Raw genomic sequence first — 25,255 nt, forward strand, 5'->3', positions numbered from 1 at the left:
CTTTGTACCTAACTAAAGTATCCATTATTTTTATAGAAAATCCAGCTGAATGATTCCCCTTCTCATAAAAAAAGACAAGAAAAGGGTAAAGGACTGCACTGAAGGTCATGTAAAACTGTCAATTATTATACCATACAAACTTAAGACTCTCATGTTCTCCTAGACTATTATGCCTATCAGAGATGAAAAAAATTCACACACACACACACAAAACCCCCTCATTCTCAAGGCTTCACTATTTTTCTACTCCTGTTGATATAAAGAAACATGTACCTTTAAAGAAAAGCCTGAACTCTATGTACATTGCCTAGACTGATACATTTGCACACCTTTGTGAATCACATTCTTATAAAAATCCTTCATTATCACAATAAATACATACCTGTTAATTTCTTTCACTGACTTACATGCTGTATTACTCCCAGACCAGCTAAGTGTTTTGCCATCTATCTGGCTAGATCACAGCTCCTTTCCCTGCTAAGCCCACCTATGATATCTTTAAGATGGTTTATGTTCCCCCAAACAAAACTAAAATTTACACTTTTACAAGCAATACAAACATCACTAGAGTTGCTGAGGCTGAAAATTACCAGTTATTTCAAAGGTGCTAACCTAGACAAATATCTTATTTGGAAAGTAAAAATAAATGTATCTATACAGATGTTCATATGGTCTGGATTATCAAAAGGTATTATAAAAAGGAAAGAAATAATAAAACCAGAAATTAATAAAAACCAATAAAGAAATTAAAAACCAGATATAATAAATAACAAAACCAGATGGGAAGAAGTATAAAAATTATAAATACTTCTGGTAACCCTAATAATAAGTATAAATTTTTATTCATTTAAGTATATACTTATTAGTCCTTATCCTTTTTTTTTTTTAAACAAGGATAGGAGACAATTAAATTGAGGTAACACTAGAAAGAATAGATTTTTACAAAACAGCGTTTCAAAATCAGGACTGTTTACTGAAACTACTTTAATACAGTTCTAAATCTGCTTTAGGATAAAAACAAACAAACAAACCAAACTGTGAAAGCAGGTCTGTAAAGCCCAGAATGTCAATGTGAATTAGAAGGGAAGCTCCCAGAAGACAAAAAGTATACTGCTTTTTTATAAACTAAATACCTAATGCTGTATATAGATAGCCTGATGGTCCACAGAAATAAATTTGTACTGTTAAGATTATCCTGTTACTAATACTACTACTAATAATGTCAATATCGTTCCTGGACTTACAGATGTAACAGCTATACAGTATTTGGAAATTTTTTTAAATTCAAAAATATTAATTACTACTATTCACGTACACTGAAGGTTAAAAATAAACTTGGATAATAATAAAAATGTACTTTAATCCTAGGTTTATGACATTTGTAAACTCTGCCTTCTACCTTGGGTCAGACAAGTTATTCCTATTCTAGAACTGTAACAGAGAAAAGGGCAAAGGCAGAGAAGCAAAGTGTTCTCTGTGGACAAGGAAGCAAAGGTACATAGTAGAAAGAACACAGGCTTTACAAACAGGTTTTAACTCCTAATTTTAAACACTTCCAAGTTCTGAGGCCTTAGGCACTCAGTGACTCAGCCATAAAAAAGGAATAAAATAATTTACCCTGTTGAGTTCTTTTAAAACAACTGTTCATCTATCAGATATTTACAAGCTCCTACTATACGCCTAGTTATTACTAGGAAACTCCATGAGAGATTTAACAAAATTTCCTGAAATCAACACCTACTGATTTCATTTGGGCAACATTCTCAATACTTTCACCAGTGATTATATTAAATGAACCCTATTACTAACAATACAACCCAATAAACTACTAATTCTTACATTTTTAGGTACAGTGCCATAAATGTGCAATAGTATCACCAACTCTGTCCACAATTTCTTTAGAAAGCTAAAGTATAGGATCTCATTTGACTCAGAAATGCAATAACAAATGTACTAAATAGAATACTGTGAATTGGAGATCAATCTCCAATTATTTTAAACTAATGAGTATTTCTTCAAAATTAAATGACCGATAGAGCCTAAAGTTAGCTTCAATAGTAACGAGCCACAGTATATACAGTTTTTACTCTGGTTCCCTTAGTCCAGGGATCCCCAACCCCCAGGCCGTGGACTGGTCTGAGGCCTGTTAGGAACAGGGCCACACAGCAGGAAGTAATGCACAGCAGGAGGTGAGCGGCCGGTGAAGTGAGCAAAGCTTCATCTGCTGCCCCCCATGGCTCGCATTACCGCCTGAACCATGCCCCCCATCTCCCCCACCCCCCAGCTTCGTGGCAAAATTGTCCTCCACAAGACCAGACCCTGGTGCCAAAAAGGTTGGGGATCACTGCCTTCGTCCTATTTGTATAGGTTATCAAAATTATGATAAAAAGACAAAAGAAACTTTTCAAACTTTTGTTCAATGTCAAGGAGATGTAAACCAAAATACACTTCACTTCTTCACCTTGCATTTTTTAAGGTTATCACGTTGTGGCCTTTGACAAAATTGATAATGAATTTTGATAATCCTTATTAATTAGGGCTTACAAATTTATTAGTCAAAATTTAAACTTCAGAATCTGATTTTTTTATACTCTTTATTTTGATCCCAAACGTTTCACCAAAGCTCCACCTCAGTGAGTTGTTATGAGGATTAAAAAAAGGACTCAAGACAAATCTAGCAAGTAAATAAGCTCTAAATAGGTGGCAGCTGCTCCTAACAATAAGAAGGCCTCAAAAAGAACCACAAAGAAATATCAAACTGCTTTCAGTTGTTAGTAGCTATATATTGGTATTGTAATTTTGTAAAACAAATATAAAGAAATATTTTATAGATACGGGAAAAGCATAAAACATACAAGTAAAAACATAATAAAATAACTATGTTAATATTCAAAATGAAAGTTTTCAGATTTAAAAGAGATATAAGCATAAAGTCAAAGAAGTAAAATCCCTATGCCAAATTTGAAATGAAAATTCTGAAATGAACTCATGATTGTTTTCTTTCTAAAAAGCATTTTTTTCAGGCTTTGTCCACTGAAAAGGCCTAGAATTAATACCAATTAACACTCCAGTTTTGAGACTGTGGCATCCAAATACCATTTCCTACAAAAAAAAACCATAGCTCTTTGGAAAAATAGGATGAGTTAATGAAACTGGGGCAACTGGTGTCATAAAGCAAAGCTTGGGATGTGTTAAAAGAACTCAGGAACCAACATGAAGGGGCTTACACTGACCAAAAATGGTACAGTTTAAGCACTGAATAATGACTGCAATGGACTAAAGTTAATCAAATATTAAAAAACCCACGGGTTCATAATAATACTAAAAAAAAAGCATTAGTTTCCTTTGAGTTGCTAGGCACCAACTCATTATTCTAAAAATTGACTTTTTAAAAAAAGGAAAAAGAAACAAGCATTTATCCTATCTCTCCAGTATAAGCTATGCCTCAAATTAACCAAATAACTGATGAAGGGAAATTCTTCTCTGTAAAAGATTTTCAGCTAATAAATGTAGATGATGGATTTTTAAAAATCACCATTTGCAATCCCTAATGAAATAGTGGATGTAGTCAATGACTGTCATTGGAAGCTAAAATCAGTAGGTGATAGGCTGATGGGAAACTTTATATTAGATGGATCTAAACCTATTGATCAATCTTAACTCCTCTAAACGAGGAACTATCAGACACCATGTACCTCCTGATGCAGGGTAAGAAGTACAGAGCACAAAGTATTCTTACCAGAACAAATGAACCCAATTCTGTTGAGACCCTTAGATCTAACTGCCAGATTGCAAAAAAGGTAGAAGAATATGTTAAAAGACACCATGAATATCTAATAAACCAAATCCAGAATGTAGGAAATTTTATAGGACACATAATCCGGCTTTTCAATGAGTAGATGGCATGAGAAGAAGAAAAAAAAAACAGTGAGGGGAAGAGGAGATGCTGCTACAGAAGTAATTAAGAAACTTAAGAGACATATCAACTAAATATAATGTGTGGACCGTGTTTGCCTACTGATACAAACAAAGCAACTATAAAGAATTAGCACTAACTTTATTGGGATTATAACAGCATATTTTAAAACAGACAAAAAAACACTTAAGTGTTAGACGTATAATCTGACATATTATGGAGAAATGGATACAATGTCCAGGGTTTCTTTTAAAATGCTCCAGTCCCTTTCTCCTAAAAGAGTAGGGGAAGAAATATGATTGGCAAAACTTTGAAGTTAGGTCATGGGCCTGTGGGTATTCCCTGTCGTCTTCCCTCTTCTGTTAATCAAGTATTTTATGTATAGTTAACTGAATAATCAATTATCATATGTAACTGTATATATGTAATGAAGCCTAACAAATTTTTCAGAAATCTGTAGTTGTATACAAAATTATTTATACATTGTATTATATCTTTATGTGACTTTTTAATCTCTCTGTAGATGTTACATTCTCTAACAGACCAGAAGTACATTTTATTTCTTCACCACCTGTCCAAGACTAGTGTCAAGTGTGCCCAGTTTAGGATACAATCAAATTGGTTCTTATACATAGTTCTACTCCTCATGCAGTTTCAGAAAAGTACCATCCACATTTATGCACAGAGTATAATAAGACATTAATGATTGGGAGTTGAGAAGTTTTCAGTTCTAATCGTGTTGGTTTTTAAAGGAATTACAAAAACATTCAAGATTTATGGAATATGGTGACAGTGTTAGAAAACAAATTCTTACCAAAACCATCTTCAACTCCACTATAAAGCTCATTAGATCAGGAGAGTGCTGCATTCTCTAGATCAAAACAACATTTCCAATTAATTTCATGTGTACAATGAATATTCCACATGCTGAAATGGAAATAAAATCCAAGTCCATGTGAATATGGAAAAAAAAGTATTAGCTATATCTACATCTTAAAAGTATAAATTAAAGTATTGGTCATCAACCCTACCATTCCTACCAATTTCATTCTGAAAGAGTAATTAAAGCCCTCAAATCTATTTTGGTGAGATATACTGAATTATGTAAGAATGTCACTTAAAATCTCACACATTCCTCTATTTCTTCAGCACTGACTACCGTCAAGTTTAGCAATCTAGCAAACCACAGCACTATTTACCAAAAAAAAAAAAAAAAAGTATGAATGGAGTGTCAAGAGGAGCATAAAATATAAAAATCAGGAAATCTATACAATTAAAAGAATCTAGTCAGAGAAATGAATTAACAACTAATCAATAAAACTGTCTATTTTAATTTTTTTCCTTCACCTTAAAGACTACCTATAATTGTTAATTTTGTCCTTTCACAACTAACCCGTATTAATTCAAAAAGAGTCAATCTTTCAATAAGGTAGAACAGTTACAATAAAATGGCAAAAAGGAAATAACTTCTGAAGTATAAGGGATATTAAAGTGTCATGGCTCCATTTCCTAGAAATCTTTGATTCTTAAAAGAAAATTATTATAGAATAAAAGAAAGCAAAAAAAATTCTCATTTAAAATTGCTTTCTTAGATAAATCTCTACATCATTTCTCTGCTTGAAATCAAAATGTTATTTTTGTTACTTTTTCTGATGCACTGCACTACCACCACACAGTTCTGAAGTGGATATGTAAATTTCTGTCTTTACATGAGAAAAATAATAATCGAAGATATTTCAACAATACATGAGACATATGATTTACATCTTAACACAGCTTTGTGTGGGCACGTTTGTAGAACAAGTCTTTGACTTTCCCTTCTTCTATACAATATTTCCCCTGTAGTTTACTAGAGAGGAATAATAAATTATACCAAAGTGTGCAAACTACAGCTCAGAGGTTAAATCCAGCCCAATAGCTGTTTTTGTAAGCAGAGTCGTAATGAAATGCAGCCGCACCTATTCATTTACCTCTTGTCGAGGCTGCTTCGGTGCTATAAGGGCACAGTAGAGTAGTTATGATGGAGATCTTAAGGGTCCACAAAACCTGAAAAATTTACTATCCAGTCCTTCACAGAAAAAAAATTGCTAACCGCGCCCCCCCCCGCGACCCATACTTACTAAAGTTAAAAATGATACAAGGAAAGAAGAGTAACATTCAACTGGACTTTGGAATAAAACAAAGACTGAAACTAATACTGGGTTCTACATGACCAACTGGAGGGCAGGGAGGAGATAAGTAATTGGAACTTTTTCTAGGAATCCTCTTGGTGAATTGGTGGAGAAAAACTGTTATAGAATTTATTATTATTCTTAGTCTTCATTAACAGTTTTTCTTCAAGCTATTTAGATATCTCATTAGATTCATTTCTTAAACTTTAGTATACAATATAATCTCAGTGGATGGGGAAGGGGCGGTGAAGAGAAAACAGAGAGAAATAATTTAAACATCCCCTTAAAAATCTGCTGTAATTATACTGCCAGCAGTGACAGCCTACATTCTACAAATCAAATAGTTTATTTCCTATATTTCTTTGTGGTTCAGTACTGCTTTAAGTGAGAGTAACTGTCATTGTCAGTTTCATACATAATAACCTGCTTTAAGAAAGTAGAGGAAATCAGGAAAAATACACAAATGAATAAAGCATTAAAAGAAAGGCAGTTCTACTTACATTTATTTTCCTACAAGAGGCATTTCATTATTTTCAGTTGCTTCAGTAATTGATTAGAGAAACAAACAAACAAACAAAAATCTTTAAAGGAATTTTCAGGTAGAGCAACCTAAACATTAAGAATAACTGAATTGGGATGGAGAGGTGGATGAAGTGGGTGAAGGATGTCAAAAGTACAAACTTCCAGTTATAAAATTTTTTTAAAAATAAAGAATAACTAAATAAATCCTGCCTATATCTCACCTATGCTGCCTTTACAACTACTCTCATTACATATGCATGCATGATCCTAAGTGATTTCCACTTCACCTTTTCTGTTGCTAATCTTGAACTACAATCGCATTTTTGCCACAGATACCCTTCAACTCCTAAATGGGTCCTGGGATTTTTTGGTACCACCGCTATTCAGGTGGATAGGGTGTATACATTTGAAGACCCTAAAGTCTCAAGGATGGAAATAAAGTTTCGACATAAATGCTGGCTGGAGATGTGCTGAGGATTCTGAGACAGGAAACATTTTATATAAAATATGGATCCTTAAAATATTTGCTAGATAGAGATGAAACCTACAGAATTCAGCAACTACTAAACCAGTTGTAACACTCTGCGAAATAGGTCTTTAAAAGAGTATATTTAGTAACTTCTTACCCCCACTTAAAACAAACCTTTTAAAGGACTTACCTGTTGCACTACGTGATGATATCCATTAAGTATTGCTTTCAGCTGCCAACTACATAGTAATCTAAAATTTTAATGGAACAACATGGTTTATTCATTGTTCAGAATTAAAAGGAAAAAACTTATTTGTATGCTAACTCAAATATGTACATACATAGAAAAGAATGACATAAAGATAATGCTGACAAGTTAATAAAATTTTTATCACGGCTACTGTTGAAAATCATGTCTTCCAACTGTCGGTACTAATTTTATTCAAAATATAAATAACTGCAATCAGCAAACAACATGCGAACAAAACAGTACTTTTTTTTTTTTAATTTTAACATGTCCAAAGCAAAGTTTTCTTGAATTGGATTCCTCTCCAAGAGAGATTAAATAAAACAGTTTTGATCATAATATACAGAACTTGTATTTGCAAAAGCATATGTAGCAATCTATTCTTCTTTCAATTCCAGATTAAGGACATACTTTTAATTGTGTAAGTAGTGATAAGTTAATGTTCATCTATCTACTGGCTCACCTCAGTTGCGCTCTCAATGTTGCTAGGTAAGTAACTCCTCTAGGAATTGCTTTTACTTACCTAGAAGTAGAAAGCCCCTCAGAGTTTCCCCAACCATGATCTTTTCAAACCATCATGACCCTCCATTCTTGGTCTGCTAACCCTCATTTCCACTGCTATCTCCTATCATAGAGGCAGAGTAGTTCATTCAACAGCCCACGGGAAACCCCTTCTTCAAATGTGCTTTCCACCCTTTCCCACCAATTCAATCACATCAATTCACTAATTATCCCTTTACTGTGGTATCCTTAACTTATTTTCTGCTAGTTTTTTTTCCTCCGTAATATTAACTTGTTCAAGCAAATCTTATTTTAAAAAAAAAAAACACATAATTATAACTCCTTGACTACACACACTTCTCTGGCCACTCCTGTTCTTCAAAGTAGTTTATACTGTTTACATTTCCTTTCTACCCACTTACCCACTCTCAAAACCCCAATAAAAGCTGGCTTCAACCACTACATGAAAGCTATGCAATCTAACCTGATCCCTTTGCAACAGTCAGCACTGTTAACCATTCCCCTTCTAAGCCTCTCTTTCTTTGGCTTCAGAGACAACTGTCTAGGTTTTCCTGTTACTTCTCTGGTCAATCCTTTGTCTTCTTCCAAGGTCCTCTTTATTTACCAGTCCTTTAAACATTGTTATGCCCTCAAGATTCTGTCACTGGCTTTCTCTTCTCACTCTATCCATGCAGGCACTAGAAAGTCTATCCATACTCATGGCCCCAAATCCCACGCCTACTGTGACTTCTACATACGTCTCCATTCCAAGTTTCATGCTCAATTTCCACACCAAACCACTACTACCTACTAAAACTCTCCTCTTGATATTTAACATCTGATATGTCTTAAAACAATTCCTCTTCTACTTCTTCCATCCGTGATCTCTTCTCTAGCTTAGTGATCTGAGTTAGGAACTTGAAAAGAATCCTCCACTCCTCTTTCTGTCTTACCTGCCACTTCTAACCAGTCACAAAATCCTGTCAGTTCTACTGTAACTGTCTCTGGATTCTTCCTCCCTTCCTACCCTCAGATATTCTGGAGGAGAAAAGAGATTTTAGGCGCTACCTAAATCCTAAATTTCTAATCTTGTCTCTTGACATTCCTTGAAGGGCTGTCCATACCAACAGCCCATGTTGACACCTAATTTCTATCAGGACCCAACTGATAATGTGGGTCTTCCCACGACTGAACATACACATAATTAACATCAGTCAAAAGTTGGAAACAAATTTTCTAATTCTTTTGTATTCTCCAAATATTCTCACTTGTTGTTTACTGCTTTAACTAAAAAATAAATAAATTAGAGAATGTGTTACCATTGAAAAACACTTCAACACCAGGGAAAATCATTTACAAAGCACAATGATTCGGAAAAATCATAAATACTTCTGGTTAACTGATTGATAAGCATTTTAGGCAGAACTCTAATGACTAGAATCAGCTTATAGCAGATTAACGACTGCTCATCCCACCAAGATGCATGTACAGTATATAACAAAACACCACATCACCTTGCATTCCTCAGTTGTAAATCTTTGGGCAGCAATATTCTAAGATGGAAATCTCTTCCCTGTGGAAAACATTAAGAAGGTTCACTCAAAAAAGAAGGTTCATTTCATCTTTCACTTAAAGAGAAGTCAAACAGAATCACATAAAAAAGGCAACATTTTCCTTTATTTTCTAAAAGGTATCAACTTTATCCAAATACTTGCTAAAATATAAGCAACAGAATAGTGCATTTGAGGGAAAATAACTCAAAAATGCCTGTCAGAAACTTTGTGATTGTTGGGTAATCAAAACACTAACATAGGATTTTGTTTTTAAAGAAAAAGTTACTCACATAAATAAGAAATACTAAGAAATTGTTAATGTAGACATAAAGAAGAAATTTAAATGTTATTTCTTAGGAAATAAAGAAAAAGGAAATTCCTTCAAATTGCTCTGAATACAGAAGAAAAAATCATAATGTAAAGTAATATATAATAATTATAGGCTTCATATTTGTAATTTTCCAGAGTTTAATAAAGTGAAAATATATTTAAATAATCTAAATATATAGACAAATATTTTCATAAATCAGAGTATGTTTAATTCTCCCACACTCGCAGAACTTTAATAAATAAAACCCCTAAAATATTAAGTTATTTTAATTTAAATATTCATTAACTATACATTTGAAAAGACCAAATTTTACTCAAGAATCTTTCCAAGGAAAGAAGGACAGTTCTCTGAGAAATATATTCAGTTTTACTTTCTTGAGAAAGTGAATGGATAAGCAGCTTAAACTTTGTACCTTAAATAGGATAATACACATGAAATCTGAGCAAAGGTAAGCAGAAAAAGACAAACAGAAATATAATCTTTTACTCCAACAGTATAAAATGAAAAAGAGTAATAAAATTCTTGAAAAACAATTACCACGAGAATTTTAGCAGAGTCTCCCTCAAAGCAGTTTCAAAAATAGAGGAACACAATTAAATGTACCCCATAACCTTTACTTTCATGGTAATATTGCAGTTCTGACTTTCATTACATTCAAATGTCCTTTAAAAAAATGAAACAAAATGTACTACTGACCTTTTCAAAAGGTCAAGTAACAATAATTCACTATTTCATTAAAGCGCTAGAAGGTATTATGTAGTAACTTTAACCTAACTTTACAGACATCCCACACATAGGTGTAAGAACAATCTGGAATTCAAAATTTACATGAAAAATAGTAAAACTACTCTACTGATCTGTTACGTGAAAGAATAAAATTCCAAAGTCCCTTATTTGCAAAATCCAACCATTTTAAAAGGGCAAATGCCATGTCACATGCCATAATACTTTTCTGATTAAAGAAAATGTCCAAAATTATCTTTTTTTAGTTAAACCATAGAAAAAATGTTAATTGCTCTCATGAAGCAGATTTTCCAGACTTACAGGGAACAAAAGTACTGACAGTTGCCTAAATCTGAATCTCTCTACATATCATTCCAAAAAACTATATACATCAAAATTAAGAACAATTAGAACCACAAAAATCCCATGTCTTCGGCAGAATCAGAAGAAAGAGAATACCATAAACTTCAAAATTACTTCTAAGAAGAAAAATTTAAACCACTTTCCAGTGCCTTCCACCCTGGGGCTCCAGTGGTTTCCACCCTGGGGCTCCCACATCAAGTCCTTTTAGAGAGCTAGGGGTTTCAGGGGGAAAAAAATGCATGGAAGACAGAAGAGGGGACTGGACTATGTGCAAAAAATAATAATAAAGACTTCTGGTAAATCAGAGCACTGACTACAGGGAGGGGACTTATTATCAACACAAAAGTCAAGGATCTCATCTTGGATAAGAAATGTAGGAGAAGAAAATGGTAAAAGAGATATCCTTTGGAAACTGGGTGTTAGGAGGAAAAAGTACCAACTATGGTACACTTAGGATCTTCTGTAACAAAATAAAAACACTCAACTCCTCCTTCAACACTACCAAAAAAACTCATCCATAAAGTAAACTGCACTTTGCAGACAAAAGAGGGTATTCTTGAATGAGGAATTTAATAAGCTATTGCAATGGTTCACAGACACAAAGATAATGTCTCCATCAATACTAAGCTACTGGGACTTCCCTGGTGGCACAGTGGTTAAGAATCCACCTGCCAATGCAGGGGACACGGGTTCGATCCCTGGTCTGGGAAGATGCCACATGCCACGGAGCAACTAAGCCCGTGTGCCACAACTACTGAGCCTGCGCTCTAGAGCCCGTGAGCCACAATTACTGAGCCCATGTGCCACAACTCCTGAAACAAAGATAAAAAGGAGTAGAGATTTCTCATACACAATGCAAGACAGCGAAGCAACATTGCTAAAGCACTAAAATAAAAACAGTCAACCCAGAACTTTATACCCAGTGAAAGTATCTTTCAAAAGGCCAAATCAACAATTTGAGACAGAAAACAACTAAAAGAATTCATCACGAGCAGACATGCACTACAAGAAATGTTAAAGGAAGAACTTCAGGAAGAAAGTAAATGAAACAAGGTGAAAAATCTGGATATACAAGAGTATCAGAAACAGTAAATATACAGGTAAATATAAAAGACCTTTTTTCTTATTTTTTAAAATCTCTTTAAAGGATAACTGACTGTGCCAAAGCTGGAATAACTTGAGCAACAAATAAAGTAGTATTGGAATATAACTCAAAATGTAAAATATCCATACGTCCATACTGATATGATTGAATTAATGGAGAAATTAATCTCCCATACAGAAGAATTCCAGATAAATTAAGTTGACCCTTGAACAACATGGGTTTGAACTGTGCAGTTCCACTTATACATGGATTTTTTTTTTTTTTTTTTTTTTTTTTTTTTTTACAATAAATACATACTGCAGTACTATACGATCTGCAGTTGGCTGAATCCACAGATGCAGAACCATGGATACAGAGAGCGGACTGTAAAGTTATATGTCGATTTTCAAGCACATGAGGGTTGGCACCCCAACCCTTGCATTGTTCCAAGGGTCAACTGTACATAGATACTCCACCTGAAAGAAGGGGAGCATAATTCCCCACTCCTTAGTGAGGGCTGCTCACAGTGACTTCCTTCCAAAGAGTACAGTATGGAAAGGGGGGAAAAAAGAGTAACTTCCCAGTAGAGAAACCTGACAAACACAACTTCAGCCAAGTGATCAAGGTCAACATCAACAGTCATAAATCATATTGACAATGTGTACCCTTAATATGATGTGATGAAATGGTACTTAAACTCTGCGATGTTCCTCTCAAAAACACATAACCCCAGCCTATTCATGAGAAAAACATCAGACAAATCCTAGTAGAGTAGTATCCTACAATATACTTGACTAGTATTCCTCAATTAAGAGGGTCATTTCATAATCATAAAGAAGTCAGAGTCATCAAAAACAAGGGAAGTCTAAGAAACCATGACAGCTAAGAGAAGCCTAAAGAGACATAACAACGTGGTATCTTGGATGGGAACCCAGAACAGAAAAAAGTTATTAGGTAAAAGCAAAGGAAATATGAATAAAGTACAGACCTGAGTTAATAATAATGTACCAATACTGGTTCATTCATTGTAACAATGTGCCATACTAATATGTTAATAATAGGACAAACTGTGTTTGTGTGGGGAAGGAGATGGTACATGGGAACTCTCCTTACCATCTGTTTAATTTTTCTGTAACTCTACACTGTTCTTAAAAAATAAAAGTCTATTAATTAAAAAAAAAAAAAAGCTAATCAGCTGCTTAAAAGAGAATTAATACTGTATTGGGAAGGTTATAAGATAAACAGAAATAAAATATATGGCAACAACAGCACAAAACCAGGAGATTAGAAATACAAGTAAACTACTGTAAGATTCTTACACTATAAGGGAAGAGGTATACTTGAAAGTAGATGATGGTAAATTAAACCCTAGAGCAAACACCAGAAAAGAAAGCCAAAATATAGCAACTACTTAAGAAAAAAAAAAAAAACAGGTAATAAGCTGAGAGGAGATAAAACAAAATTATAAAACTCAATTAATGTAAAATGCAGAAAATAGGGAAAATATAAAAAATAAATAAAAGAACACATAGAACACATACAAAACAAACAGCTAGATACTAGATTTAAGCCCAACCATATCAACAGTCACATTAAATGTAAAGGGTTAATTAAACAACCCCCAAGTAAAAAGCAATGATTATCAGATTGGATAAAAAAGCAAGGCCCAGAAGAAATCCACTTTAAATATGAAGACACAAATAAGCATAAAATAAAGAATGGAAAAAGATAAACCATGCCACACTAATCAAAAAAAAAAAAGCTGGAGTCACTATATTAGTATCAAAAAATATAAATTCCAAGATTCCAAAGATTATTACCAAGGATAAAAAGGATCATTTCAGAATCATAAAGGAGTCAGTTCAGCAAGAGTGCTTACAATCCTAAAAGTTTATGTACCTAAAGAACTTCAAAATATATGAAGGAAAAACTGATAGAAATGAAAGTAGAAATTGAAAAAAAAAATTATAAAGTAGCCCCCCCTTATCCACAGTTTCGCTTTCCGCAGTTTCAGTCACTTGTGGTCAACTGAAAATATTAGATGAAAAACTCCAGAAACAAACAATTTTTAGGTCGTAAATTGTGCACCATTCTGAGTAGTGTGATGGAATCTCACGCTGCTACACTCCATCCCACCCAGGATGTGAATCACTCTGTCCAGGGTATCGGCCTGTTAGTCATTTAATAGCTGTCTCGGTTATAAGATCCACTGTCCTACTATCTGAGTGCTTGTATTCAAGTAACCCTTCTTTTAGTTAATAATGACCCCAAAACGCAAGAGTAGTGACACTGGCAATTTAGATATTCTTTTACTGTGCCTAATTTATAAATTGAACTTTATCATAGGTATGAATATATAGGAAAAAACATAGTACATATAGGATTTGGTACTATCCACACTTTCAGGCATCTACTGGGGGCCTTGGAATAATATATCCCCTGCAGATAAAGGGGGACTAATGTAGGTGGAAATTTCAACACCCCCTTTCATTAACTGAACAAATAGACAGAAAATCAGTAAGTATATAGAAAACTTGAATAGCGTTATGAACCAATTTGACCTGACATTTATAGAACACTCTACCCAAGAGAAGCATAATATACATTCTTTTCAAGTATGCACAGAACATTTACCAAAACAGACCATACTCTAGGCCATAAAATAAGTTCCAATAAATTTAAAAGAATTCAAATCATATGAATTATACTGGGACTAAATTATAAATCAATATCAAAATGATATCTGGAAAATCCTCAAATATTTAGAGATATATTGTTCTTCTAAGTAACCTATGGGTCAAAGAAGAAATTAATAAGTATTTTGAACTGTAAAAAAAAAAAAAGAAAATATATCAAAATTTGTGTGATACAGCTAAAGCAATGTTTGAAAGAAAATATATAGCACTGAACATCTGCATTATAAAAGAAAAAGGTCTCATTATCAATGACCTAATCTTCCACCCAAACAAATTAGGAAATTTAAGATCAGGAATCAATGAAACAGAAACAGAAAAATAATAGAGAAAAATCAATGAAATCAAAGTAGGTTCTCTGAAGAGATCAATAAACTTATAGGTCTCTATCCAGATGCATCAGGAAAAAAAAAAAGACACAAAATACCAACACCAGGAATGGGCATAGGAGATATCTATAAAATATATTCATAATTTCTTTGATACTTCTACCTTTAAGTGTTGGTGCCTCATCTCCTTTTGAATATGGACTGGATTTGAGACTTGCTTCTAATAAATGGCATAAAACAGAAGTAAATGTGTAACTTTAGAGGCTGGGGGAGAAAAAGCACTGTGCAGCTTTCTGCTTGATCTCTGTTTTATCACTTACTCAGGGAAAGCTAGCTGCCATGCTGTAATGACAGTCAAACAACACTATGGAGGTCCATGTGGTGAGGAACTGAGGCCTCTATCAACAGAAGTAAAAAACTGAGGCCTGCAGTCAATAACTATGTGAATGAGCAATCTTGGCAGCAAATTTTCCAGCTCTAGTCAAGTCTTTAGATAATAGACATCCTGGCCAACATCTTCACTGCAAGTTCAGGAGAAACACTTATCCAGGATCATCCAGCTAAGTCACATCCAAATTCCTGATCCATAAAAAAGGTGAGATAATGAATGTTTGCTGTTTTAAGCCACTAAGGTGTGGAATACAACAAAAGGTAACCAATATAGGGAGCATCATTACAGATCCTAAAGCCATTAAAAGGATAATAAGAGAATATTAAAAACAACTTTTAAACCAATAAATTCAAAAACTTAGATGAAATGAAAAGTCCTTGAAGGAAACAAACTACCAAAGCTCACTCAAGAGACAAGAAAGAACCTGATAATAGAGAAAACACTTTTAATCACACAGATCACTAACAAATAAAATTTAAAGGATCAATGAAGTTACAAAGAGTTGAAGTTTTACAAACATCACCGTCTAATCATGATGCAATAAAACTAGAAATAACAAAATTAGAATGAAAGAAGACCTTCCATGAGCAAAAATTTTAATCTTCTATTAAATAACTCCCAGGTGCGGGGGAACTACAAATTAAAATAAAGCTCTAAAAAATGATGATAAAACACTACATGTCAGTATCTACAGGATACTTTTAAAACAGTGATGATAGGAAAATGCAAATCGTTAAAAACATATCAATAAAAATGTGCTCTCACTGGCCAAATCTGGGACAATTTAAACATCAAATAGGGAAGTAAGGATTATAATCCATTAGATAAATTATTTTTAAAATCCATGAGCCTGATATAAATAAATGGTAAAGGGAAAGCCACTCTTTATCACAGAATGCCAATTAATAAATATAGAAGAAATGACAGTTAGAAAATCATCATTGGCAAACATCAATTAACTGACTCAAACAAGAGTCAATGGCTGCTATAACAGGGTGGGGGAGGAGGGAGTTTGATGCCTCACAGTAGCTTCCTATAAGTACTTAATAATTACAATAGGAAAATCTGGCAGATGCCACCTTAAACAGGTGATCAGAGATAACATCATCAATAATGAGACCTGCTGACATCCCACGTCCTAAAAAGGACACAATATTCTTTCTGTGGCATATCTGTCAAAACTGCATAACCTGAATTTAATGATGAAGAAACATCAGACAAATCTAAATTGAGGGACATTCTACCTAATGACCAACACGTACTCAAAAAATGTCAAGTTCATGAAAAACAAAGAAAGACTAAGGAACTATTCCAGATTAAAGAGACACGATAACTAAATGTAATGTGAGATTTTACATCAGATGGTTAGGGGCTGGGAAGGGGTATAAAAAATGTATAATTGCAACATTAACAAAATTTGAATTTGGACTCCAGATTAGGTAATGGTATTATATGATGATTAAATTTCCTGATTTTGACAATTGTGGTTATGTATGGGTATGTCCTTGTTCTCACAAAATATACACTTAAGTATTCAGGAATAAAGGAACACTATGTCTGCAACTTAATCTGAAACTGTTCAAGGAAATAATGTGTGTACACATCCACCCACATACACAGACTCAGAATAATAAATCAAAAGGGGCAAATGTAAAATGGTGAACCCCCTTAAAGAGTATACTCAAATTCTTCCTACATCCTTGCTATTTTTCTGTAAATTTGAAATTACATACGACACATTTTTAGACAAAACCAGCTCCACCAAAACAAAACAATGTTAAATAAAATCTTTAGGTTAGGATTTCAACAAGCTGCTTAAAGCAGGTACAAATGAGAATTGTAGCTATAGCCAGGATAAAATAATTTCATCTAATCTGAATTTTGATGGCTATACATATTTTCTAAGAGGCTTTAGCAGATACAGACATATAATACAAAATACTTTCCTTAAAATGCCTAAAATTAGACATAACATGGTTCTGATAAAAATGGAACTTAGTAACATCTCTTCAATTTTTCTAAATGCTGTGAAAGTTTTCAACTAGGTAATTCAAGATCAATACTTCCAACTGGGGAAGGAAAACGTGGATTAACTTTATTCCAGAAGTAACAATGACGTTTAACCTCTACTTTCTGTGAGAGTCACAATGAATTTGAAAACAAATGAAGAAGTCCAAGTGTATGGTCTTTAACCTTTCCTTAATCAGTGTATCAGGATTAGTTCTACACTTAATATTCTTAGGGGTAGGTAAAATTTTCATTTAACATGTGAATTTAATAATTCACTCAATATTTTTGAGACATTACTATGTGTCTTGAGGAAACTTCAAAACACATGTTAATTCCTAGAATATGGCCCCTATCCTCAAAAAGTATGTGCGCTGTTCAGGGAGAGGGCACAATGTTGAATGTAATGGCCAGGAAGCAAAGTCTATACTCAAAATTCTCACCTAAGGTAGCTTGATGCAGTGTAGAGGGGGAAAACCCAGGAGTGGAATCAGATAGCCTGAGTTTAAGGGAGTCCGTTGCGATCATGGACAAGTAACTTAATCTCTCCACTTTACCATGCCTTGATTTACTCAACTATAAAACGAGAATAATGACTTTTTAAAAAAAATTTCTGCCTCTGAGGCCTGAGGATTAAGTGAGATATTGTACTTGGAAAGCGCTTTGTAAACTTCAAAGCCCTACACGTGTTTACTATGGGTAATAAACTCCACAAGAGAGGCCACTTGGAATCAGCGAAGGTAATTAATTCGGTTGTCAAGATTTCCTACAAAACATCGCCAACTGGATGAGATCGGGTACCCAGGACTTGGCAGAGAGCCAAAATCAGGTTTTCCTCCAAAACGTTCTTTCTGCAGGAAACACGAATATAATGAGGGAGCGCAGGCTCCCCTCTGAATGGCCTCCAACCTTCGTGGGGGTGGGGCATGTTAGAATAAAGACAAGCAAAAAATTGACCAATTAAAACAAAAGTTCAAACGTGGGACAGACACAGAGTTACGAGCGAGGCAAAACTCCGCGAGGGGCGGGGACGAGGGAGCGTGGCCCTCCTCCCCGTCCTCTCCCCGCCCGGGCGCGCGCGCGGGCCTCCCAGCGTCCTGTCCCGGGCATTGACCCCGGCCCAGGCATGGAGGCGGCGGCCGGGAACGGGTTTCCAACAACGGCCCACGGTTCTCAAACTTCTAGTCTCCCAGGAGTCCTTACTGGCCGCCCCTCTCAATCCCCACAAACCCGAGCTCCTAACCCCTCCGGTCACAGACTTCAGGGCCGGGGGTGCGCCGCCAGAGGGAGGCTCTCCTAGCGAAAGAGAGCGAAAGAGCAACACCCGGGCGAGTACCTGAGCTGAAATGAATCCTTCATACACGGTTTTCGCCCGGTTCTGGGGTAGAAGCAGCGGGAACTGGCGCAGCAAGCTCGCTCCCGTCTCCGCCATGGCTCTCGGTCCGTGGAGACGCCGGGGGCCAGCGGCCGCCGGGCCCCGCACATGCGCAGTCCTGCCTACGCCTAGTGCGCAGAGAGGCGGAAACCCGCGCCTTTGGCGGGAAGAAACTTCGAGGCTTCCGCGGGCAGAAATGAAGGTCTGAGGCTACTCGGGACACCTGAGTTCAGGGTCAGCCAGAATAGATGCGGCTTGGCGGGAGGCAGCATTGGCGCCAACAGGAGGCAGGAGGGAAGCTTGTTTTCAGGTTCACAGGTCTGACCGAACAAGCTCATACTAGCCTTGATTGTCCCAAGAACCCTTTTGGATACGTATGTTAATCCAGACTCAAGTCAACACCAGACTTAGTTCTGCTGCACTGTACTCACAAATATCTAAGGCAAAACAGGAGGGAGAATTGCTGATGGTCTTGGTGAACCGAAGTTAATTTTTCTTTAACAACACTTCCTGAACATATTTCTAACTCAGGAATGGTAATTATCCATTCCCTTTTACTAAGGGATGGTTAAATAAGGAACTTAATATTTACTGCACAGTTATTTGATTCCAGTCAGCACTCAGTGCATTACATTTTTGAACCCTAGTATTTGCAAAACATCATTATAAGGGGCTGCAGGCTGTGCAAAAATGAGTAAGATTACACCCTACCATTTTTATTGCCCTCAGAATGGGGTTAGACTTCTTGAAGATTCTTTAAGTTTGACAAGAATTGTAAGAGTATTCTGGATGCTTAGGGAAAAACAAGAATGTTGCCTCATTGGTTAAATATAAATTACAGTAAAGCAGTGGTTTTCAATATGTGATCTGGAACCATTAGCATCACCTGGGAACTTTAAGAAAGGCAAATTTTCACGCCTCTGTCTCAGACCAAGGGAATCCCAAATTCTGGGAGTGAGGCCCAACCATCTGTGTTACAACAACCCTCCAGGTGTTATGATGCACGGGCTAAAGTTTGAGAACATCCTCAGAGGCATGACATACCATCCACTCAATTATGCAATTCATTTATTAAGGATAACAGGCTACGTGTTTTGTGATGGGCATAAAGTCAAGGTTGTACAACAGTAGGACCAACACAAAGATTATTAGGACATATAGTCACTGCCCTCAAGGACTTTATAACTTTTCTGCGAGTTAAGACATTTGCTGTTTCCAGTATTTCAAACTTCCCACCACCATATTCCCCACGGAACCTCTACCCTTCCTTCAAAGAGCTTCTCAATGGCTACCTTTTTTTGGAAAACTTTCTTATCTGCTGAAAATTATTGCTCTCCCTAATCACTTGGTATATTTCTTGGTACAGTGTAGGTATTAACTATTTACTAAAATAAATATCCACTAGTCCTATAGGCAAATTACAAATAGGTATTACAAGAGTTCAGAGGAATGAAGGAACTTTTCACAAGATATTTGAATTGGTTTCCATTTACAATATAATAATCAGACTGTATAGCACCATTATAAACTTTATGGGATTTATTTAAATTATAATACAACAGCATGTGTAAAGCGCTTCCACATTTTATTTTATTTAGTCTTGATGGCAGTGTTCTTTAGGTATGTATTTTTTATAATGTCTATTTTGTATGCAATTAAATTGAGATTCAGGGATCTTAAATAAGTTGCTCAAGATAGTGACTTAGTGACTTGTACAATGAAGATTAAACTCAAGTCTTCTAAACTTTAGATTCAATAATCTTTCCATTAAATCATGGCAGAGATGGACTTCCCATCATGAAACTCAGGAGAAGTTAATCTAAAGTTGTTAATGACTCATGCTAACAGTGGGGTTTCAAGAATTTGATTTTGATAGTTTGATAATAGATTTACCAAAATAATATATTTCTTCTGAATATAATCATAGCATTTTCTACCTAATTCACATATTGTGAGGAAAGAGGCTAAGAACATTTTGCCCAATAGGTTCCTCAGGAGCTAAAGTTTTTCCATGAAAGCAACCTTGGCGATTTTATATTCCAGCATCCTCATTACATACATTAGAGAAATGAAGTCCAGAAAACTTACTGTCCTAATTTACTACACTGAACTTTTGGTTAACAGCCTAAATGTCTTTGGCTTCCTGATATCACATATTCAAAAAGGACTTTCTGGACTTATAAGCTTCTGGAGACTTCCTAAATATCAGTTGAGTCTTCCATGAATAGACATGCACCCCTGTCCAGAGAAGCCATCTTCATTACACTCACTCCCCCTACCATCGATACACTGGACTGTGTAGTTAACAGCCAAACAGTTGGTTTCTTGCCTCTGAATCCTCATAACTAACTTATAGATTTAGAAATTTTCACAAAATTTATTGCTAGATATCATCTTGGTCCCTAAGGAAATGATATTCAAATTCAACTACTGATTCATGGTAGTTGAATTTGTAATTGAGCATTCCACATTGATAAAGTCTGTAATAAGGAGATCAACCATCAAAGAGCAAGGAGAGATATCATATAAGGTCTTCTTAATTCAATGAGTCAATCATTCTCCTCAGGTGTTCAAGACTGAGTGCTGGATCTCACTATCATCAACTCATATGTGGTATGCTGGGACCACTGTTTACATGTAGCCCATTCTAAGACAGCCACTCTCAAATTCACAGAGAATACTCAATATGTTTAAAACTCAGAAAGCCAATGAACTATTACCACCATCAGCATTGTTTTAATTTTGGAATTACTCTGACAGACTTCACACAGACCCTCACAAAAGTTCAAGCTCTTCAAGGCATCCTAGGCATGACTTATTTTATATATTCTGCTGCAAAAATTAGTAGTATTTAAATGCTATTTCTTAAGGGAGAACTATACATTCTAACATGGAAAAATCTCAAAACATTTTTTTTTTTCAGTCTGATTTCTCCTCTGTGTTCCCCTACAGGTATTCACTGTGCCCTTAAAGTCTTTTATCATTTGATTGGTTTTTTTTTTAATTATTATTTATTTATTTCATTATTTTTTTGGCTGTGTTGGGTCTTCGTTTCTGTGGGAGGGCTTCCTCTAGTTGCGGCAAGCGGGGGCCACTCTTCATTGCGGTGCGTTGGCCTCTCACTATCGCGGCCTCTCTTGTTGCGGAGCACAGGCTCCAGATGCGCAGGCTCAGTAGTTGTGGCTCACGGGCCTAGTTGCTCCACGGCATGTGGGATCTTCCCAGACCAGGGCTCGAACCCGTGTCCCCTGAATTAGCAGGCAGATTCTTAACCACTGCGCCACCAGGGAAGCCCTCAAAACATTTTCATGAATGAAAAACACAAGTTCCAGAATGGTATGTTTACTAATATACAATTTATGTTTAAATAAAGAAATAAACTCACAGTATATTACTAGCAGTAGTTACTTTTGGGGAGGAAGATAGGAGACAAGGAATGGGGGTAATGGCCTGAGGAGACTTTCACCTTATCTGTTATGTTAAAAAAAATTTTAAAGGAGATTATTAGCCTTAAATTTTTACATACTCATACCATTCCAATTAGCATCTATCACTATTTTATTGCCTAAATTTTCAGCTTTGTCCCAGGTGTTTCTTCTCCCAGTTCCCATAAGTATGGAAGAAAATAGGATGCCAGGCATTAACATTAATGAGAATCATAAGGGAGAGGTTGCTTGAGAGTACTGAAAAAATATGGGAAGAATGTTGGGAAATGCCAGCATTAAGGAAGAATGGAGTAGGAGCAGCCATTTAAGAGTCCTCTAGGTTGATGGCAAAGATGGTGGAGTAGAAAGACCCTGAGCTCATATCCTCCCATGTGCACACAAAAGTTACAACTATTTACAGAGCAATTATTTATGACAACAACGTGAAGACTGGCAGAAAAGATTTTCCACAACTAAAGATGTAAAGAAGGAACCACAATGAGACAAGTAGGAGGGATATATCCATGTGTCAGTACACACACTCCTGGGTAGATATCAACGACAAATGGGAAGATAATCACAATTGCAGAGGTTCTCTGCAAGGAACAAGGGGTCCAAGCCCCACATTGAGCTCCCCAGCCCAGGGGTCCTGCACTGGGAAGATGAAACCCCAGAACGTCTGGCATTGAAAGCCAGCAGGGGATGCATATTAAAGTGCCAGAGGTGTGTAGGAAACAGAGACTCTGCTCTTAAAGGGTGCACACAAAATCTCACATGCTCTAAGTTCCCACACAGAGACAGTAATTTGAAAGAATCCTGGTCAGACCCACTTGCTAACCTTGGAGAGCCTCTCAGAGATGCAAGAGGCAACTGGGACTTGCTCTGGGGACAATGATGCTGGTGGCAGCCATTTTGGGGAACGTGTTCTACCACAAGGATGCTGGTGTTGGCAAGCACCATCTTGGAGTCCTCCCTCTAGCCTGTTAGTGCAGGAGCTTATGCATCCACCAGTGGGCCAGCACCAGTCCTCACACCCCCTGGGCCAAGCAGTCAGCAGTGTAGAGACCCAGCCCTGACCACCAGTGGGCCAGCAGCTACCACACAAGGCAGGCACTGGCAGCCAGGCAGGCCTAAGGCCGGCCCTGCTTACCATTGTGCCCACGGTAGTCATCCCCACCACCACAGAGGGGTCCACCCCTGGACCATATAGCTCTGGTAAACAGAAGGGAGTGAGCTTTTGGGCCCCATAAAACCTCTCTGACATAAGTCCATTTCTCCAAGAGCAAGAGAAAATTGGGTAAAATGAGGAGAGATAGGAATATGTTTTAAACAAAGAAACAAGACAAAACCTCAGAAGAAGAACTAAGTGAAGTGGAGATAAGCAACCTACCCAATAAGTTCAAGGGAATGATTATAAAGATGCTCAATGAACTGGGGAGAAGAATGGATGAACACAGTGAGAAGATTAAACAAAAAGTTAGAAAATGTAAAGAGGAACTAAACAGCTGAAGAATATAGCAGCTGAAATTTAAAAATACACTAGAAGGACTCAACAGTAGATTAAATGATACAAAGGAATCGATCAGTCAGTGAACTAGAAGATAGAGCGGTGGAAATCACCCCAGCTGAACAGAAAAAAGAAAAAAAGAATTTTAAAAAATGAGTGTAGTTTAAGAGACCTCTGGGATTGTTGCAATCTATAGATTCAATGCAATCCCTATCAAATATACCAATGGCATTTTTCACAGAACTAGAGCAAATAATTTTAAAATTTGTATGGAAACATAAAAGACGCTGAATAGCCAAAACAATCTTGAGAAAGAAGAACAAATCTGGAGGTATAATGCTCCCTGATTTGAAACTATACTACAGAGCTACAGTAATCAAAACAGTATAGTGCTGGCACAAAACAGACACATAGATCAATGGAACAGCCTGAAATAAACTCACACACATATGGTCAATTAATCCATGACAAAGGACACAAGAAAATGTAGTGGGGAAAAGACAGCCTCTTCAATAAATGGTGTTGGGAAAACTAGACAGCTACATGAAAAAGTATCAAACTGTACTACTCTCTCACACCATGCACAGAAATAAATTCAAAATGGATTAAAGACTTAAATGTGAGACCTGAAGCTATAAAACTCCTAGAGGGAAATACAAACTCTTTGACACTGGTCTTAGCAACATTTTTTTGATATGTCTCCTCAGGCAAGGGAAACAAAAGCAAAAATAAACAAATGGGACTACATCAAACTAAAAAGCTTTCGCACAGTGAAGAAAACTATCAACAAAATTATTAGGCCACCTAGTGAATGGGAGAAGGTATTTGCAAACAATACAACCAATAAGGGCTTAACATCCAAAATATACAAAGAACTCATACAACTCAACATCAAAAAAGCAAACAACCCAATTAAAAAATGGGCAGAGGACCTGAACTGACATTTTCCCAAAGAAAACAAACAGATGGCCAACAGACCATGAAATAATCCTCAATATCGCTAATAATCAGGGAAATGCATATCAAAATTACAATGAGGTATCACCTCACACCTGTCAGAATGGCTATTATAAAAAGGACAGCAAATAACAATTGTTGATGAGGATGTGGAGAAAAGAGTACCCTGGTGCACTCTTAGTTGGAAAGTAAATTGGCATAGCCACTATGGAAAACAGAATGGAGAAACAGAATTTTTAAATTAAAAAATTTTTAAATTTAAAAACAGAATTTTTAAAATTAAAAATATAACTACCATACAATTTAGCAGTTCCACTACTAGGTATTCCCCCCCCCACACACACACACAAAACCCAAAACACCAATTTGAAAAGACACATGCATCACTATGTTCACTATTGTTTATAATAGTTAAGATATGGAAGCAACTTAAGTGTCCATTGATAGATGAACCGATAAAGAAGATGTGGTATATATACACAATGGAATATTATTCAGTCATAAAAAATAATGAAATCTTGCCATTTGTAACAACATGGAAGGACCTTGAGGGTATTATTCTAAGTGAAATAAGTTAGAGAATGACAAATACCATATGATTTATGTGTGAAATCTAAAAAGCAACTTAATCTTAATTATATAACATCAATGTTAGCAGGTCTATGGGGAAACAGATATAATCATCCATTGC

The 25,255-nt window shown here is 35.9% G+C and overlaps 1 protein-coding gene across 2 annotated transcripts in view; it reads right to left on the bottom strand.

Moving 5' to 3' along the window:
* The window catches only part of FANCL (FA complementation group L), a 77,554-nt gene extending 58,787 nt beyond the window's left edge, over positions 1 to 18,767 (bottom strand). The window contains exons 1-4 of one of the 2 annotated variants that reach the window (XM_061210928.1): positions 18,637 to 18,767; positions 9,341 to 9,399; positions 7,269 to 7,329; positions 4,731 to 4,787 (exon numbers count right to left, since the gene is read on the bottom strand). In XM_061210928.1, coding sequence (XP_061066911.1) covers positions 4,731 to 4,787; positions 7,269 to 7,329; positions 9,341 to 9,399; positions 18,637 to 18,732 — 273 coding nt within the window. In that variant the 5' untranslated portion in view covers positions 18,733 to 18,767. The remainder of the gene's footprint in view (positions 1 to 4,730; positions 4,788 to 7,268; positions 7,330 to 9,340; positions 9,400 to 18,636) is intronic. The other variant, XM_061210927.1, reaches the window with a different exon arrangement.
* Between the last annotated feature and the right edge of the window lie 6,488 nt (positions 18,768 to 25,255).

This window comes from Eubalaena glacialis, chromosome 14, assembly GCF_028564815.1.
Source record: "Eubalaena glacialis isolate mEubGla1 chromosome 14, mEubGla1.1.hap2.+ XY, whole genome shotgun sequence".
NCBI classification, from domain to species: Eukaryota; Metazoa; Chordata; class Mammalia; order Artiodactyla; family Balaenidae; genus Eubalaena; species Eubalaena glacialis.